Source organism: Manis javanica, chromosome 4, assembly GCF_040802235.1.
Source record: "Manis javanica isolate MJ-LG chromosome 4, MJ_LKY, whole genome shotgun sequence".
NCBI classification, from domain to species: domain Eukaryota; kingdom Metazoa; phylum Chordata; class Mammalia; order Pholidota; family Manidae; genus Manis; species Manis javanica.
Genome location: NC_133159.1, coordinates 50,007,700 through 50,025,738, shown reverse-complemented (window position 1 = coordinate 50,025,738; position 18,039 = coordinate 50,007,700). Strand labels below are relative to the sequence as shown.

The window sequence follows — 18,039 nt, the reverse complement described above, 5'->3', positions numbered from 1 at the left end:
TGATGGGAGGCGTTCTGTGATGTCAATCAGGGAAATGTGATTTGATGGGACCCCAAAGCAGGGAGATAAGGGAAGGAATACCAAACCTGCTCGGGTCCACGCCATCTGAGTGAGATCAATGCTTCCCAGAATACCCTTCCTGTCATGTAGCACCCTAACTGTCACAATTAATAATGTAGAAGGAGCTGATTGACTGAAGTCAAGTGCTCTCTGCTGTGTAAACACATAAAGATCTATGAGGCAAAAATAAATAAATAAAAAAGTAGGGAAGGGGAGCAGGAAAGAACAAAACGTCATTTTTATTTTTCATGTGGACACGTTCTCACTTTCCATTCTTCTCTTGTAACAATTACAGTACCAGCCACTCTGACAGAGTCAATAAATTGATCTGGGTCTTGATGCAGTAGCAAAGCAGACTGATCTGGTACACTATTATCTACAATGGAGAGCATGGGGGGTGCACTCGGGTGGCAGAGGGCATGGGGGAGAAGTCAGTAAAGGCAAGTAGGTGTTGCCTGAGATAGGTAATTAATGCTGTACATGGAGCTTCTGGAATAGGTAGATGCATGCGAAGCATGCATGTGTGTGTGTGTGTGTTGGGGATGGACAGAGAAAAAGAAACCTTCAACTTGGCTAAAGGATGCAGCCTAAGTAATACAGTATGCACCACTTATTTAAGTCCCTGTGGTATTTCAGTCACTCACACCAATCTGCAATTCAATGAGGATCACCACCCCATTAGAACTAATCATGTCAGCTGTGTATGTGACAAAATAAACATTCAGAAACTGTGCTCCTAGGTTCATAACTTGTTTTTGCACTGGGATTTTTTTTCTTCTCTCCCTCATCCAGCATAAAGTTTAATAGTTTTTTAATATGAAATTATAAACATACATAGAAACTCTCCTCATGCATTCTTCAGTGTATTTTGTCTCACAACTAGAAACTGCAGCTGTTAGCTGAGCTTTAACTTGCTCCTTGGGAGTATGCTAAGTATGTTCTTAATAAATAAATATCATTCCACTAGCTAATGAGAGAATTAATGGAACAACTTATGGAAAAGGGATGTGGGAGGATGAGGGGAGAACAGCCTCAGCTTAGGGGGAATATTACCAGATTATCTCTGGGGCTTTTGCCATATTAACACTTCTATGTTTCTGCTGGCAATCACACGTCCCTGGTCCTAGAGATGAAAGAGATGCATCCTGCTTTGCCTCTGGTGCTTACAGAGGTTCAGTGCTGAGGGGTGAAAAAGCAGCAGCATGCATCAGCTTTCTATGTGGCAGGGTGGGGTGCTGGGGCCTCTAAATTCTAACCATATTGAATCTTTATAAAACTTTAAGTGGAATGCAGGAATTAATTTATAATTTTATAAATGTGACATCTAAGGGTCAGAAAGGCTGAAAATTACCCCAAAGGTCACTGCACTAGTCTGCTTGGGCTGCCATAACACAATACCATAGACTGGATGGCTTAAACTACAGAGTTTTCTCACAGTTCTGGAGATGGGGAAGTCCACGATCAAGGTTCCAGCTGATGCAGTCTCTGATTTGGTAGCTGAGGGTCCTCGTCCTGGTTGACAGACAGCTGCCCTCCCACTGAGCTCTCACATGACATGACAGGTTCTCTGGTGTCTCTACTCATAAAGACACTAATCTCCTCCTGAGGCTCCATCCTCATTGTGGATAAAATGAGAGTTCCTGTGGCCAGAATTCTCACCTGGCCCTGGCTGACTAGCTCACTACACACCTGTGGGCAATACATGGCTGTTGACTCTATATAAAGAGCTCCGCCCAGTGCTCTGCAGGACATGGTGACAAGGCTGCAAAGCTGCATGAGAGCAGAGGCTCGAGGGGTGGCAGTGCTGAGGACAGAGGCCCAGGGGACGGCTGTGCAGAGAGGCCTGGAGGATGGGCTGTGAGGGACGGCTGTGCAGACAGAGGGGCCCAGAGGCAGAGACTGGCTTGCTGCATACAGTCTCGCTCTGAGTGAATGGGCTTCTAGTGACTGAGCTGCCACCTGGAAATAAAGTTGGATATAACCCTTTCACCCCCAAGAACCTTTTGCTGTCATTTTCTTTGGTACATTGAATCCATGGCGAACTTGCCAGGGGCTGAAACCCATTGGCAAGACACTCATGCACACCTGAATACTTTCCAGAAGCCCCGTCACAAACACCATCACACTGAGGGGTAGGGTTTCAACCTATCAATTTGATGGGGAGTGGAGGGAGAACACCATTCAGCTCAAGAAATCTTACGCTGAGATAAATCAAAATCAGGTCCGTCTGGCTCCAAAGCTTTTGTTTTCTTTGCTACATGACACCCAAGAGAAGAGGGTACCTCATGACCATAGGTCTTAATGCTACTGCTACCTGTGAAATCTTGTACCTAATGAGTGTTAAAGCAAGCTAGGTGAAGGTTTCTTCACACATAGAGATCCCACTGCGCCTCCACCTCTTCCCCACCACCACAGAATAAAGTCCAATTGTCTCACCATTGCATAAAGCCATGGATTTATTTATGATGGATCCTAACTTTCCAGTCTCATTATTCAACATTCTCTGTCATTTACATCCAGATACACCAAATATAGCAGAGTTCTCCAAACACACAGCATTGCTCCTTTGCAGGTGCTATTCCCTTTCTTGGAAGGGAGTATTTTATCCCCCAGGTGTCTGCCTCCTTCAAAATCAGCCCATATGTCATCTTCTCTTGAAAATCTTCTGTGATACCTCTGCTTCTTCCCAGAGTTAATTACCTACCCTCTGTACTACCTGTAGATTATACATACTTCAATTGTTTCACTTACCATACCTTGCTATAATTTGCTTCCTTTTCTCCTGAAGAAATTTGTGAGCAAGATATGTCAGGGATTGGATAATACATATCAACAGTTCTCTTTCAGCCTAGTGTGGTGCCAGGAATATAGCAGGTGTTTGGTAAATTCTGGTTTCTTTTTCCTCCCTAAAATGAATCATATAGCTAATGAGTGGGGAAGACAAGCTAGTTATCCAGGTATTTTGGCTCCTGGTCCAGTGATCCCTCTATTCTACAAAGATGGTCAGTTTTATTCCGACCCTACAATGGTCAGTTTCCTTACTGGATCTTTCTATTGCACTGTCCTCCCATGCCCCCAGTACTATCCCTTACACACACACACACACACACTGGATCTTTCTATTGCACTGTCCTCCCATGCCCCCAGTACTATCCCTTACACACACACACACACACACACACACACACACACACACACACAGAGTCAGAGATCCATGGAAGGGGGATTGTGCTTGAAATGGGCAGAAGCGGTGTGCCAGGCAGGCTGGCCTTACATTACCCTAAACTACTCAAGGCAACAGGAGACAAGACAGCACCTCCTGCCTTGGAAGGCAGCACTGGGGGCTCCCCACATCGTTAGGGCAGTGCGGCAGGGGCCTGAGATTGCCCTGTGCTGAGAACGTTTGTGCCTGGGCTGCAGAACCAATATCCCAACACCTACAGACTGTGGGGAGGGAGGGTGAGGAGCACAGGGCCAGGACAACCTGACCTAACCCAGTGTCTCAGCTCCAACACTGGATCCAGTTTATCACAAGCTCCTGTGATTCATTAGTTAATGTGAAAAGCATTTGGAAATTGAAACGCTAATTAGAAGTGCTAAATTGTTTCATCTCTGCTGTAAAGGAAACAATGTGAAGCCTAAGGAAAAATTCTCATGCAAATATTTTGGGGAGGCATGTGCTGGGAATGTAACTCAATGAATAGGCTCCATTGAAAGGCTATATCCCCAAATGAGGTCACCGATAAGGGAATGTGCCTGTGTCCTCAATAAACAAACAGGAAGGTAAACAAGTGGGTGTGAGAAACGTGAACAGGAAGAATCAGTGAGAACTCACGTGAAATACCACTTTAGACAATAGGTCCCCGGCCTTGAACTTGTGTGTGTCAATAGAACCTTCACGGTCTTAGACTCATTAGAAACCCTGGGAAAACCTGTGTCCAAAAGGAACCTCTCCTAATGTGAATGGTAATTACTCGGAGTGCAGAAACATTTGGTAAGGCAGACTCCCAAGGCATGGGGTTTTCACGTGCAGGGGCTTTGTGAAAAGTGGGAACAGCACCTGTACCTCCTCCTCTCCTCACAGTTCACAAAGCAGGGCCAATCAACTCATTTTCCTGTTCTCTGAACTCTGTTGACTCAAGCTCAGCAAAACCAGGCTCTTTTCTTTTGCAAAGGAAGCATCTGGTTCCAAGTCATAAAAGAGAAACCCAGAACCTATTGGGAACAGTTTGATAAGCACCTGGGAGGGCACAGGGAGGGCACTGTTTCTCTCAGTTCCCCTGCAGTTTCAAAGGCACATGTTCTCCAACTCTGCCTTTTCAGAGTTCTAGTCCACCCGGAGAAGGTGGACCCAGCCCTGTGGGGAAGCTGTACAGAACTCTGGTACTTCTGCCCAAATCCTGGACTCAAATGGAGGGCTGAAATGAGATGAAGCAGTACACACTCACATACAAACACAGTAAATATGTGTCCTAAACTCACAGGGAGCAAGTGTGGAATAAAGGCTCTGGAAGCAGACAAACATCAAGAGATGAAGGAAGTCAGGTGCAGTAATAGGAGTTGAAAAGTACGTGAAACCTATTAGGGAATGGGAACAAGGAATATGGCAGATAGTATAAACAGTTTACTCCCTATTAATTGCCCCTTATTGGGGCAATTTTGTTTAGGGAGGATTACATAACCAGCCCTGGGTAATATCATGATTTAGCCAATCAAAGATAATTCTATGCTAGTTTCCCCAGCATCCTTTGAAGCTTTAGTGCTATGTGATCCACCTTTAGTCAACAAGACCTACATAAAAATTTGCCTACAGGAAACAGGAGAGAAGTATGGCAGGGCCTTTGTTTCTGTGATAGAGGAGGAATAATGGAGTATGGTATGGGCATGATGTCTGGAGCTGCAGCAGCCATTTTGCAATCAGAGGTACAAAGCATAAGGATGAAAAGACAACATGCTGAGGATGGTAAAGCAGAATGTTAGAAGGAGCATGAGCTCCTGCTGGCACCATGGAACAGCTGAAGCAATGCCAACAACCACTCAGATTTTGTATTTTGTGAGAAAAATAACCCTGATTGGCTTAAGCTACATGTAAGTGGGTTTTCTTTCATGAGGTATAATTGTTGCCTTCATGACATAGATGAGGAAACTGAATTTTAGGGTCACATTGTCCAAGATCACTGATGAATGGCACAGTCAGGATGGGAAAACAGGTCTAGCCTACTCTTCAACTCATGACTTTTTCCCTGGTCCTCTCAAAAAATCAGACCATGAGTACCAAGTGTATTTCCCTTAGAACCCTGGAACTTATATTACTCAGAAGCATCATTATCAAGATCGATCTAAGGACTGGAATTTTGATGGCAATTCTGCAGTTGATGCTATGGTGTTCTGACTTCATTGCAAGGTTATCATCAAACTGTTTAACTCTCCTCAGTTCTCCACACAGATTCTCAGCTTCTTTTTGCAAGCTTTCCCCCACTTCATTTTCTGCCCCGTTTTCCCATATCCCAAGGACTAATTTAATGAATACCAGATTTTTTACCCTTCTTCCATGAAATCTAAAATTTCCTGTGAAATATCCCTTTTATTTTACCCTTCTTTGTTGCCACAAATCAGTCTTGATTTTACAGATGCATCTGATTTTAATACTGGAAGAGAGACAAGCAGAAAGGAACCAATATTTATTGAGCACCTATTGTATACCAGATTCCAAGTAGATGCCTTCATTCTTTCAACAATCATCAGTTTGCTTCAACTAAGAGGCTTCCCCAGAACTTCTTGGAGCAAGGCCAAAAACAAACAGCAATGCTAAAACCAAACCAAAATATGTCTAAGGTCACAGGATGGCTGAAGTGTAAGAATGGAGGGACAAAAAAGAGACCCAGAACTGGAACTAACTGACGCTCTCACTTTGTCCAGGAGTGAAGTTTGTGGCTGAGGACGTCTGAAATGTGCTGCCAAGTTAAAACTTGAAAGACAAAGATTCTGTTTATTGAAAAATTTATTTTAAGAGTGTCTCATAGCCTGTCAGTGAGTCAGCTGCCAAGTGCATGTGAAGAGAACGTGTCAAGAACTTACAGGTTGTTGTGGGAGATGGGAAGCTGGGAGAATTCACTCCTACCCACAGTAGTACAGAGGGAGAGGAAGCAGACTGCATGAGTAACTCATCTTGGTGATGTGTTGCTTACAGTTCAACACCTATGACTGGAGCTGAGCAATAAGGGAAAAAATGGCCAGGCACCGCCTTTCCCTCCAGAGTCCAGGTGGGCCCGTCCTTACCACCCTCAGAGATGTTCTCCTTGGGAAGTGTCTTCTTCCCTGGGGCATAATTTAGCTTAGGGAGAAATGGTGCACAGGGGAAGAAGACCTGTGCCCAATTTAATCAGGCTTTGGGGGTACCTTTAGGGCAGATGCTCAGTGAAAGAATCCATGGGGTTATGATCTTGGGTGGGGAAGGTCCTAGTTTGCCAGATGATTGCTTTAAATCCAGCATGTGGCAGGTAGGTTCTACCCATAACCATACAGCAACACAGGAGGATGTGCTGAAAGGCTCACCCAAGACCTTTCCTGACAGGGTACACTGAAGGGGGCATGGAGGACTGTGCAATCAGAAGTGGTTTGTGTCTCAGCTCTACTGACTCCTGGCTATGTGGTTCTGGGGAAGTCACTTGCTCTCTTTAACCCACAGTTTTTAAACCTGTAAAATGAGGATAACAATAATGGATAATGGCTCTGCTTACTTCAAGGGTGACTCTCAGGATCACATGAGAGAAAACTTTGTAATCCAGAAAATACTGTTTAAATGTAAGTTTAGTTATCAACCAAACAATAAAAGCTATTATTTGTGGAGTATTTTGTAGGTGTCAAACATTTATTTTCTCTACACTAACAGAATTTAAGACTCAAAACAACCATAGGAGATTATATATATTTATCACCATTTTGCTGTTAAATAAACCAGCCTAGACAAAGAAAAAAGAAAAAATAGCAAAAAATGAAACACGTATACTGCTTCTAAGTGATGGAATAAAGTTCCAACCAAGACCTGAAAAGAAAGCCCGTGATCTCAGCTGCTCTTCTCTCTGGTCTCTGGGCACAGGCTAGCTGTTCTCACAGATGCAGACTAATATCATTAGTAAAGGTCTTTTTCCCAGGCAGGATGAGAGAATGAGCTCAGTCTTGATTTTACAGATACATGAACTAATAGGAAACCAGGGCAGGTCTTTGAAGAACCAACTGCGGCATCAGTTCTATCCCGCAGGACCCTATTTCTAGGCTCTTGATGTAAGGGGATGAGTCAATCTTAGACCATCTTAAGGAGAAAATGGTCAGTAACCATTCACTATAAACATTTAGGGATGCAGATGGTATTTGAGAAAGAGAGGCATTTGGGAGGCAATCGGGTTCCCATCCTGCCTACCTCATTGCCACCGGACAAATGCTCTCTTCTGAAACCTCAGTTTCCTCATCTATAAAATGGGGACAATAGCCCCACCTCAGAGGCTTCTGAGACTGCAGTGAGGGTGGCATGGAACAGGCACACAGGGGTGCTTAATACAGAGTACTGATTTGACCAATAAGACTTTTAACATTTGTCAAAGTCAGGAGTAGATGGAGTTTTAGCTGCTATTTCTCCCCAGTCTTGAGAGTTTTCAGTTATGTGGGCTTGTAGCTAACATGCTCAAATCCAGATCTAACGGGAAGGGGGAGGATACTTTTTTTTTTTCTCTAAGGAAATCTTAGTTTCCTGCCTTCCTAGTTCCTGCTGCTCCTGGAACTTCTGTGTCATGCCTACCCTCCTATAGGCAGGTGGCACAGGTCAGGGTGGAGAGAGGCCAGGGAATGGCTAACTGCAGGGCGTTCTCAAATGAACTTGGGAATCTGGGTGAGGGCATTACACAATGAGGGGGCATTTCTTGGAAATGAGGGGTAAGGGGACTTCTGGGTGACATGCCTGCAGCAGGAAAGGAATATAATGTTTTCTGTTTGATCCAGAGAAAACAGAACTCCACATGCCTCTCTCCTTAGGATAGGCTAAAGCCTTATCACCCAGCTCATGGGTAAACAGGCAAAAATTAAAAGTATGATAAAAACTCTGTGATCCTGCAGCCTCTTGGGGAAATTGTTATTGCAACTGCATCACTGCATTGCTAATAGTATTCCTCTCTTTCCTCTAGTAGACTCTGAGCGACTTGAGGAGCATGTTCTGTAGGTATTGGGAATGTAGGAAGAAATGACAAATGACTGAAGAAATTACTTTAAGGAATAGTTTTGCACACTGTCTAAGCTTCGGTTTCTCAGGCAAAGCTTCAGGAATATGACACAGAATGGCAATAGCTCCAAATGCCTTCCATATTCATGGTCTTCCCTCATTCTGGGAGCACCCCCACCAATGGTGGACAATGGGTGATTTGCCCATAATTTAGCTCTTCAGAGTCCTCTCTAGATCAGCTGGTTTCCAACACAGCGAAGTGGGTGGCTTGCGCCTATGTTTGCCAATATTGGGAGGCAAAGGCAATCTCTCAGTTTGTGAGTCAGGCAGCTAAAATGATTTATTAAGCAAAGGTTACAGCACCTGTGCCTTTTTGTCAACAAATCAGGCCCATGTCATGCCAAGTGATTCTTCTAATAACCTGAATGGTAATTTGGTTTTAAATAGCATTTCACATGCCACAATTCTGTTGATGCAGAACAGTGATAGATTTGGGTGGTGGGGAAGAAATGCCTGTTTTTAATATTGTTTGCACTCATTTTTCATTTTAAAGAATTAGTCCTCATTGGAGTTCTGCAGGTTAAGCATTTTATTTGAACATTCTGATTAAACTAGAACCTGAATCAAAATGAGTTCTTTGCTCAATCCCCCTGTGTGGGAATTGGTATTTCTATTTATTACCTGATGATGAAATATTAACTTTTTTTCTCTAAATAAATGCCTCCTCTTGATGGTTCTCATTTACAGGGATCATATTAAATTATGGGATACAACTGAAATGGCCATTGGCTTTCTGCTGTTTGAGATGATGGCGTGTGCTTTATTATATTACATCATTCAGTGGGCGTGCAGGGGACATTAATAGTGTCCAAAGTGAAGTAAACACTTTATGCCCCAGACACTTTTCTATATGTTACTATTAACTGTATTGGGATGATGTTGAAAATAAGAGATTTGGGGTGGCACAAGCGGTCATGGTTTCTCAGAATGGATGGGTGTTCTAAAGGCTGTGGGGAGGTGGCCAGCACCCACGTTAGCTGTGAGTGACAAAATGGAGGAGGAGGAGGAAAATGAGAAGCAAATAATGACAGCGGTCGGGGTAGCAGACATGTGAGGTAGAAGAATGGGACAGGTAACTTGGCAGGAATGTTTAAATAGAGCCAAAAGCTGGGGTGAGATATACAATGCAATCGGAAGGCAGTTTGAAAGAAAACTAGCTCAGGGCAAGGCTAAAGAGAAGGCAGTTCTGTCTCAGTGAAGGAGGAATTCTCTGGAGAAAAAAAATAGGCTGGAAAGGAAGGAGGAGGAAAAATGGCTTTCAATTATCCATGTTATCTTTCCCTACCAATCATTACAGATGATGAATAGGTGCAATAAAAGCCAATATTCAATTTTTCCAATTTACATGGAAAGAAGGCCATAATATATAGTTAAGGGGAAGAAACAGCAGGTTACCAAACAGTGTATATAATATGATCTCATTTTTGCAATATACTTGTATGCATAGAAACAGTCTGGATGGATTTATATGGAAATGTTAACAGTAGGACTACAAGTGATTTTTATTATTTTTCCCATCTGTATTTTCCACAATTAACATGTATCATGGTTGTAATAAGAAAAAAGTCATTATTTTTAAACTTCCTTATGAATCATTAAGATTCACCAAATACATGCTGACTACCCACTATGTGCCAGGCATGAGAATTAGTTCTCACAAAGCGGTCAGCACACAATTACAGTGGATTCTGTTGATAAACAGTCCACTTTCTCTGGCTGTTTTACAGAATTTGACTCTTAAAAGATGAAAGGGCCATTAGAGTTTATCTAATGATTACATTTTTTTCAATTGTTGGGAAATACACATAACATAAAAGTTGCCAGCTTAACCATATTTAAGCGGACAGTTTAGTGGTATTTAGTATATTTACATTGTTGTACAACCATCACCACCATCCATCTCCAGAACTCTTTCCATCTTGCAAAACCAAAACTCTATACCATTAAACAGTAACTCTCCATTTCAACCTCTCCCCAGCCCCTGACAACCTCCATTCTGCTTTTGTTTCTATGAATCTGACTACTCTGGGTTCCTCACATAAGAGGAATTTTATAGTATTTGCCCTTTTATGGCTGGTGTATTTCACCTAGCTTAATGTCTTCAAGGTTCATTCATGTTGTGGAATATTGCAGGATTTCCTTTCTTTTTAAGGCTGAATGATTATGTGTTATTAAAATGATACATACACAATAACATGTACTTACAACATTTTATTTTTTTATTTTTCCATTTATCTGTTGATGTACACTTGGGTTGCTTCCACCCTTTGACTCATGAAAAATGCTTAAATGAAAAATGTACATGATGTACAAGTATCTCTTTGAGACCTTGCTTTCAATTCTTTTGCATGTAGTGATTAGACTTTAATGCAATCTCAGATTTAAAAGCAGGGAATATGCCAGTAGTAAGTATCCTGAGAGTTGAGCTTCAGTCTCTGAATGTCTGCTGGGAAAGGTGCTCACCAGCACATGAGACACACAGTGGTTAGAGTACAGGCCTGGAGCCAGACAGAATTGGGTACAAATTCTTGCTCCACTCCTCACTGCTTATGGCCCTGGGAAAATCAACAATCTCTTTAGGTCTCAGCTTCCACATCTATGAAGTAGAGATAATTATACATACCCTACTGGGGGGCTGTAAAGATTAGTTGGATAATGTACCTAAGGCACTTAGTACATAGAAAATACTCAATAAATAGAGGCTATGTACAATCAAATAATTCTTTTTATAAAGAAAGGTCTTATGATAGCTGAAAGCTGCATACTTAAAATGTCTATGCATTAGTTCAAGTTCTATCTGCTAGAAAAAACAGACCATATCTAATCCATTTCCTCTAGGTTGACGCTTCAGGCATTTGAAGAGATTTCCATTGGAAACTGGTCTTTGGGAGGCAAGGAGGCCATTTTATTTTGTAATTGCTTATGAATTTCTGTGCAGGACATCTCTTTTGCATTTATAAAAGCCAAGTATCTACTTGGGTGACTCTTCAAGTTTTGCTTCTCCAAAGGTAGAAAGCAAAATTTTGTTTTCCCAGGAAACATTTCCTGTCATTCAATTAATACAAATTTCATGCCTTATTAACAAAAGTATCAATACAGAAAAAATGCAAGCTTGCCTAGGAAATTACTAATCTGGAGGCCATGTTCAAACTGTTTGAAAAAATGCCTGTAAAAAAATTTCTCTTCTGATAATGTCTTCTCTAAAAGGAGTTTATTTTTTTAAGTATATTCTCATTGTCTATATCTGTATATGTCTAAGTGGTTTCAATGGATACAAAAAGTAATTCCTAATACATTTAAATGGTTGCAGAAAGTAATTCCTATTAAAAAAAAGTTAATACGTGCATCTTAAAATTAAAATAGAGCACATGATTTTTACCTCAGGATATATATATATATATATATATTTTTTTTTTGAAAAAATTATAACTCCATTAGCTCCATTTGGGGATGGTTTTCTTCAAGCCAAATATGGCAGGTGTGTCACTGTGATGAGAAACATTTAAGCTGTTGTCCCTGTAATGCCAAATATTTAACAGAAAAACCCCCAAATTCAGTTCCAGATGCCAATATCAGATCTAAATGACATCATTTATCCAGATGTGTGGAAAATCTGGATTTTAAAGAATTGAATTTTTGTGCTCCACATCATGAAGACTCAGTTTCTGAGTTAAATAAAGTATTTGTGAAACAAAACCATATTGGAATATAACATGGTTTGATTACGGAGAAACACACTGGATGGAACACAGGGCACAATTTCAGGGCTGTGAATCATAGCTTATATAAAAAATACTATGTAAAATACAAATAGGCACTTTCCAAACTGCATTTTTGAGGTTCTTAATGAAGTAACCTGAGTACACTGGCACTTGGAGAAAAGCAATCATCCACTCTAGGGCCATTGTCCCCAGTTCTCCCCTCCCACTGAACTTGAAACACCTGAGCCGAAAGTACACCATGAAATGATGCTCTTCTACTTTAATGCAGTCAAGGTACTTATTCAAGTTCAAATCCACCAGTTAAGTATTTGAAGGCATGGGAAAATAGCAATCAACTTGAACCATTTTATGGGAGGTACTGAATAGGAGATGTTAAGCCCAGAAAACATGTACATGTGTTTCAGGAGAAACAGCAGCAAGTGGGACATTGAAGAGTTAACTTTCTCCCTCCCTTTTTGCTCCTTGTCTCCTCCCAGCTGCCTCCGCTGAGGCTGTACTTTCTGTGACCCTGCATCAGTGTAAGAAAGGCTTCAGATGCTATGCAGTTTAACTAGGGCTGGCGACACAGCAATAAACTAAAACCCTTTACAGAGGGAGGAAACGGACCCAGGAAGGCAAGTCTACCCCGTTAGTGAGCACCTGGTCGCAGTCTTACAAACAAAGATGAGTGGTCATAAATTTGGCATCTGGAGATTACACACCCAGGCATATGCACAGAATATCTTGGGGTTTTTTTTTCTTCCAAACACCGTGCTGAGAACCTCACAGGGAAAATACTTTCTATATGCCAATTATAATAAGATATGTAGGAAGTAGTAAGTCAGAGAGTAGTTTCTTTCAAAATTTCACAAACCTCTGAATATCTCTACAGTCACTACCTTTGAACTCCAAAGGTCTTTTATTGTTTCTCAATTAAGAGCAGCCATTTCAAAACTTTGAAGAGATTTCTTCTCGAACTATAGCAGCACAAAACACAACTACCTATTGTAAAACAAGCCCTAGATGTCCTGATACACTCTTCCCTCAATCACCCACTTCAAAATAAGACGTTATGTTCACATACATGCCCTCCCACCCCCCGCACCTTGCTTCCTAGAGGCCAGCACAGCCAGTAACAAACTCCTCCTATTCTTGCACCAGCACCAGCATTAACAGGGCTCATAAACCCTTTCTGTTCCTTTCTTTTAGAAAGTTTGCCAGGTTCCTGGGGACCTTCAATGAATACAGAAGAGTGGCTGGTTCCCTCATTCCCAGCGTGCACTCTGATATCGTGGGCGACCAGGGCTTTGTGCTTACTTTCCTGTCTGCTTGCACTTAGAGACGCACGGATTCCTAGAACAGGGAACAACACGATCTAGCACTGGGAAACCTTTCTTGTCATTGCAAAAGCAGTACTGGCACAGAAGCCCTCCTCTTCTACCCCCTTAACACAAGAAGCAAAAATTGCAGGCAGAGTTTTTCACGATTTCTGAGGACACATGGGAATATGGCTGTTGGGCCAGGATGGGTGGGGTTGGGAGGAAAGGGGACCGAACAGGGGCTGGGAAATGCAGCCTGTTGTGCCAAAAGACAAGTTACAATGCACCTGATGAATAAAACAAGCTGCACCACATACAGAAAAGATGAGAGCGGCCCACCTGTGTCTGTTGAGGGATATTTACAAAGCTTGGATCCCGTGGTCCAACACTGACGAATCGGTTTGCGGGGGAGGTGCTGGGTGTCGAGTAGGCTGTGAAGGGAAGGGACACATGCGTTCAGGAAGCAGCACGAGATTGCACACACAAACAACACCAAAACACACAGTCTCCGAGCCTACACAGCTGATTAACAAGGAAATGTGCAAACACTGTAGCTAGCAAAGGAATCTGGCTAGCAAGGGCATTTTAGGCAGTCAAAAAAGGGAAAGGGTGTTGGCTTCCAAAGACTGTTGGAATAAAACGATGTCAAATAGGTGCTCAGATGAGCTTTCTTCTTCTATCATACAAATTAGAACATGCAGGACGTTTAAAAAGTACTCTTTCTGACTTAAGTGTGAGTTCTGAGGTCAGAAAGAGCTATCCTAGTCTTTAGAGCACAGGGAGAAAGACATTAGGTAGAAAGGGGAAGAAAGCAGTTCATTTTACAACCTTGCTTTTCATACTATTAAACTCCTAAAAACCCTGGAATGTTGCTCTGCCTTTATAGCTAAATATCAAAGAGGAATCTTTATAGAAGGAAGTAATGGGTTCTACAGAATGCAGGTGGAAAAACATTTAGAATAAGCTGTTTTTATAGGCCTGGTAGAGTGTCTAGAACCTTTGTGATGCACAAAATGTGCTTGAAATATGAACATTTGTGGTCTTCCTATCCTAGAACCCTGCCATTAAGGCACAAAATATCAAAACCCCATGTAAACCAGGATGTCACACTGGAACCTCAGGTACCACACTTGAGTTCACTATCTTTTTCGCATTATGTGGAAGTTTTATTACGTTTTCTTATATTTATATTTAAGAGCTTCACTCTACTTTAACAAGAAAAAAAAATTCAGTGGCTTTGGTGTTTCATTGGCTGATAAATCCAAATGGATCTTTTGTTTTGGTGCCCTACACTTCATCTCTTTACCACAAACTACAAAGATTTATTCACATTATTTCTTGTACTAGAACTTTCATGTAGACTATTGCTTAATTTCAAATTTTTTTTCAATTTAAAATTCCTTAGTAGTACTTGTAAAAGGTCTAAGTTTTTTTGACTAACTCTATATACACACCATCTGAATGATGAAAAGGACTTGCAAATTTTAAAAACACAAATAACTGAGGGAATACCCAATTGCTTTGCCAGATTTTTTTTTCCTCCTTGTTTAACATCATCTACTTCTCTCACTCTGATGTTCAATTTTACAGAGAACTGCTCAGATCTCTTATTTCCCTTGTTAAGCACATCAAGAGATAAAAACTCTACCAATCTGGCCCATATCCTGTTGGTCATCTTTGGTAAGAGCTAAGTCACCCTCAGCGGTCTGTGATGGTCATATAGTTGTGGCTGTTAAACCAGTATGGGACAGAGGATAACATGAGGGTTCTCAGCTGGCTATTAATAAGAAATTTTTGTTGTCTTAGTATTTGTTTTGGAAGAATTTGTCCAATCACAGCTTTATATAAAACAATCTAAATGTATGATGTGTTGTACTGTCGAGCAATGTGAATCTACTGATTTTCTCTCTGGCCCATCCTATGTCAGACTAACTTGATGGATTTGAGAAATCCCTCTGCATGTAGGCATTTGTATGTGCCTCTCACTCACTAGTAGGGTGGAAATTTAATTTTTTAAAAGGTTAGTTAAATACTCTTTATTGGTTACTCCACTAAGCCTACTGTTTTACTTTGATAGGCTTTAAAAAGTCTCAACAGAAAGTTATATATTGAAAATGATGGACAGTATAATTACCTGGTAGTGAATTTGCCTGCTCCTAGGGCACAAAGAGGATGTGGGAGAGAGAAAGAGGAAGCTAGTAGATGAAATAACCTGTTAAACCTGTTAGCAGTTAGGAGAAAAATGTGTCCTTTCATATGTGAATAGGTAGGAGGTTGAGAAGAACAAAAAGGCATGAAGAGTAGGCTAGGTCACTGAGACTCAGAGATGGATGACAGATGCTGAGAGCCGGGCGCTGGGTTTGCTGGTCCTACTAGAAATGTGTGCACTGGCCCACACTGGCCATCACAGGCACACAAACGCTCTCCTATGATATTTTTACTATACCGGTGACATCAGAAACCAGCATGCTGATTAATCCTGGGATATACAGCATTTTTTTTCACTTTTTTCTTTTTTTTTTTTTTCTGCGAAGATAGTTCTCTGTTGACCATAGCAAGTTTACTAAATCTGGACAAGTTTGTATTACATCCCATTCTCTAATTTTTGCCGGACCTAAATTTGCTATTTGAAAGAATGTTTAACATACAAATACTTTAGCTACTCAAAATTACCGAGGCTAACAACTGACTATTTTTCCTTCTTTAATCATGAGACAAATCTTGCAGTCTTGGAACCAGAACATCCCACAAAGCCTTTAAGTGCTCTCACAGGCTACAAAGCTGATCCACAGTTTATTCTGTTTTTTTTTAAAAAGAAAGCAATGGTGAAAGAGGCGGTAAAGTGTTTGTGTTAAAAAAAGAGAAAAGAATATCATAACTGCAAAAGTCTGGGCATCTCTGAGTAACCAAGTTACCAAATGAAACAAATGGTGCCCAGGGAAAATTTATTCTATAGAAAGCTAGCTTCTGGGAAAAAATCAAGGACACAGAAAAAGCAAGGGAAGGAAGAATGAAAGTCTGACTCATCTTCTATTATTGTAGTTACAACAGGCAGAGTGTCACCTATAACAGGATGTAGTACTAGAAGGGATATGACATACGCTGAATTTGATTTTCCCAAAGAAACAGTGGCATAAGGGAGTTACACTATTGAACGAAAACCTCAACTGAAACTTTTTATTAAAATAACCACATATACTACAGTGAATCAGCTATATACATGTACAGTTAAGAACTTTCAGTATGAATATAAAATCGAGTAAAGGGGGCGATGTGGTAATTAATTACATACAACTGCACCTACTATGCTCACATCACATTAATATCTTTCTTAATTATAATTCTTGCCTCATTTATAACAGCAATAGTCAAATGCTGCAGGAAAAGCTTCAAGAAATCATGAAATCCACAAAAGAATTTTCTGGGAAGATTGCTGTAGGCATTTCTGAGGATTCTGGAGGGAAGATTGAGGGGCATTTCATGATTTTCTGATAAGTCAATAGGGAAATCAGTTTGCATATATAATCTCATTGTAAAAGTCTTTATGTCAAATAAGGCTATTAGAAATCACATTATTGATTATTTGGCTGCTTTAAAACAGAAAGTGTTTGCTTTTTTTTAGCAGCCATCTTATTCACATGGCAATACTGCCATGGACCATTTTCCTAACGTTATGGATGAACATTCCTATAAGAAGCTTCCACCAGCTCTTGTTTGCTCTAATGTGATCATATTTTTCTCTTTTCTAATGTATTTCTTCAAAAGTCTCAGTCGGGCCTTAGCCACAGTGATTTTAAAAACTCCATGTGAGGAAACGATTCTATATTCTGAAAACCCCATTCTTCTGGGTTCCCCACTTACACAGGCACTGCTAGGTATCTATCCCTTCATTTAGATGGCACAAGTCCTGCCTCAGGGTAAGGTGAGGGAATGTTTTAAGAACAGGCTTCTCTATAAACAATAGTTTTACAAGGCCTCTAAGGATACTGGGATCCATCTCCAGGGGGACTGTAGGGTGGATAGGTATAGAGGGAGAAATAACCCATTACGGCCGTGCAGGCGTGCCCTGGGAGAACTGAGCCTCCATGTCCTCTGAAGTGGATGTAACTGATTGCCTGCGAGCAAAAGAGAATTCCAACTTTTGTTGTCCCCAAGGTGTCAGGTTTTCTTTTCCTGAAGAGGAATCATGATATTTCCAGATGAATCAGTTTTGATTCTATAGCAGCCTTTACCTAACAGTCCTACCCTGACCACGGTGTTAAGAAGGTGGTCAGATTGTTTTGAATAAAGATGCTTGGAGCTTGTCTGTTTTGGGAAAGAAATATGACCGAAGATAAAGACAGTAAGGTGTTAAAATATCTGTATCAATGCCAGTTGATGTTTCTTTAAGACAAAAACCACATCAGTAAAATCACTCAAATCTGATAAACAGGAATACTGAAAGCAGGCAGAGAGGTCTGAGGTCTAGTTCAAATTTAGCAACCACTGAACTATATATAATCACTGAAAGGGAGAAAAGGGAGAGAATGCAGACGTGTGTCTGTGTGGGTGGGATGTGAGCATGAACACAGGCCTGCCTTCAGACGGAGCCCATCCAGTGCCCTCGGAACGCCCACGGGGAGGCGCTGCCCAGCTGGAGGGCTGGCCCGCCTCTCTGCACGGCTGCCGGCTGCCGGGGGTGACACAG

General features: G+C 41.3%; 1 protein-coding gene across 13 annotated transcripts in view; it reads right to left on the bottom strand.

The window, feature by feature from the left end:
- Positions 1-18,039, bottom strand: part of NFIA (nuclear factor I A) — a 542,941-nt gene that overhangs the window by 22,518 nt on the left and 502,384 nt on the right. For 11 of the 13 annotated variants that reach the window (XM_073234025.1, XM_073234033.1, XM_073234032.1 and 8 more), the window contains one exon: positions 13,692-13,783. The exons of the other annotated variants lie outside the window; for them this stretch is intronic. In XM_073234025.1, the coding sequence (XP_073090126.1) occupies positions 13,692-13,783 (92 nt within the window). The remainder of the gene's footprint in view (positions 1-13,691; positions 13,784-18,039) is intronic. 13 annotated transcript variants of the gene reach the window in all.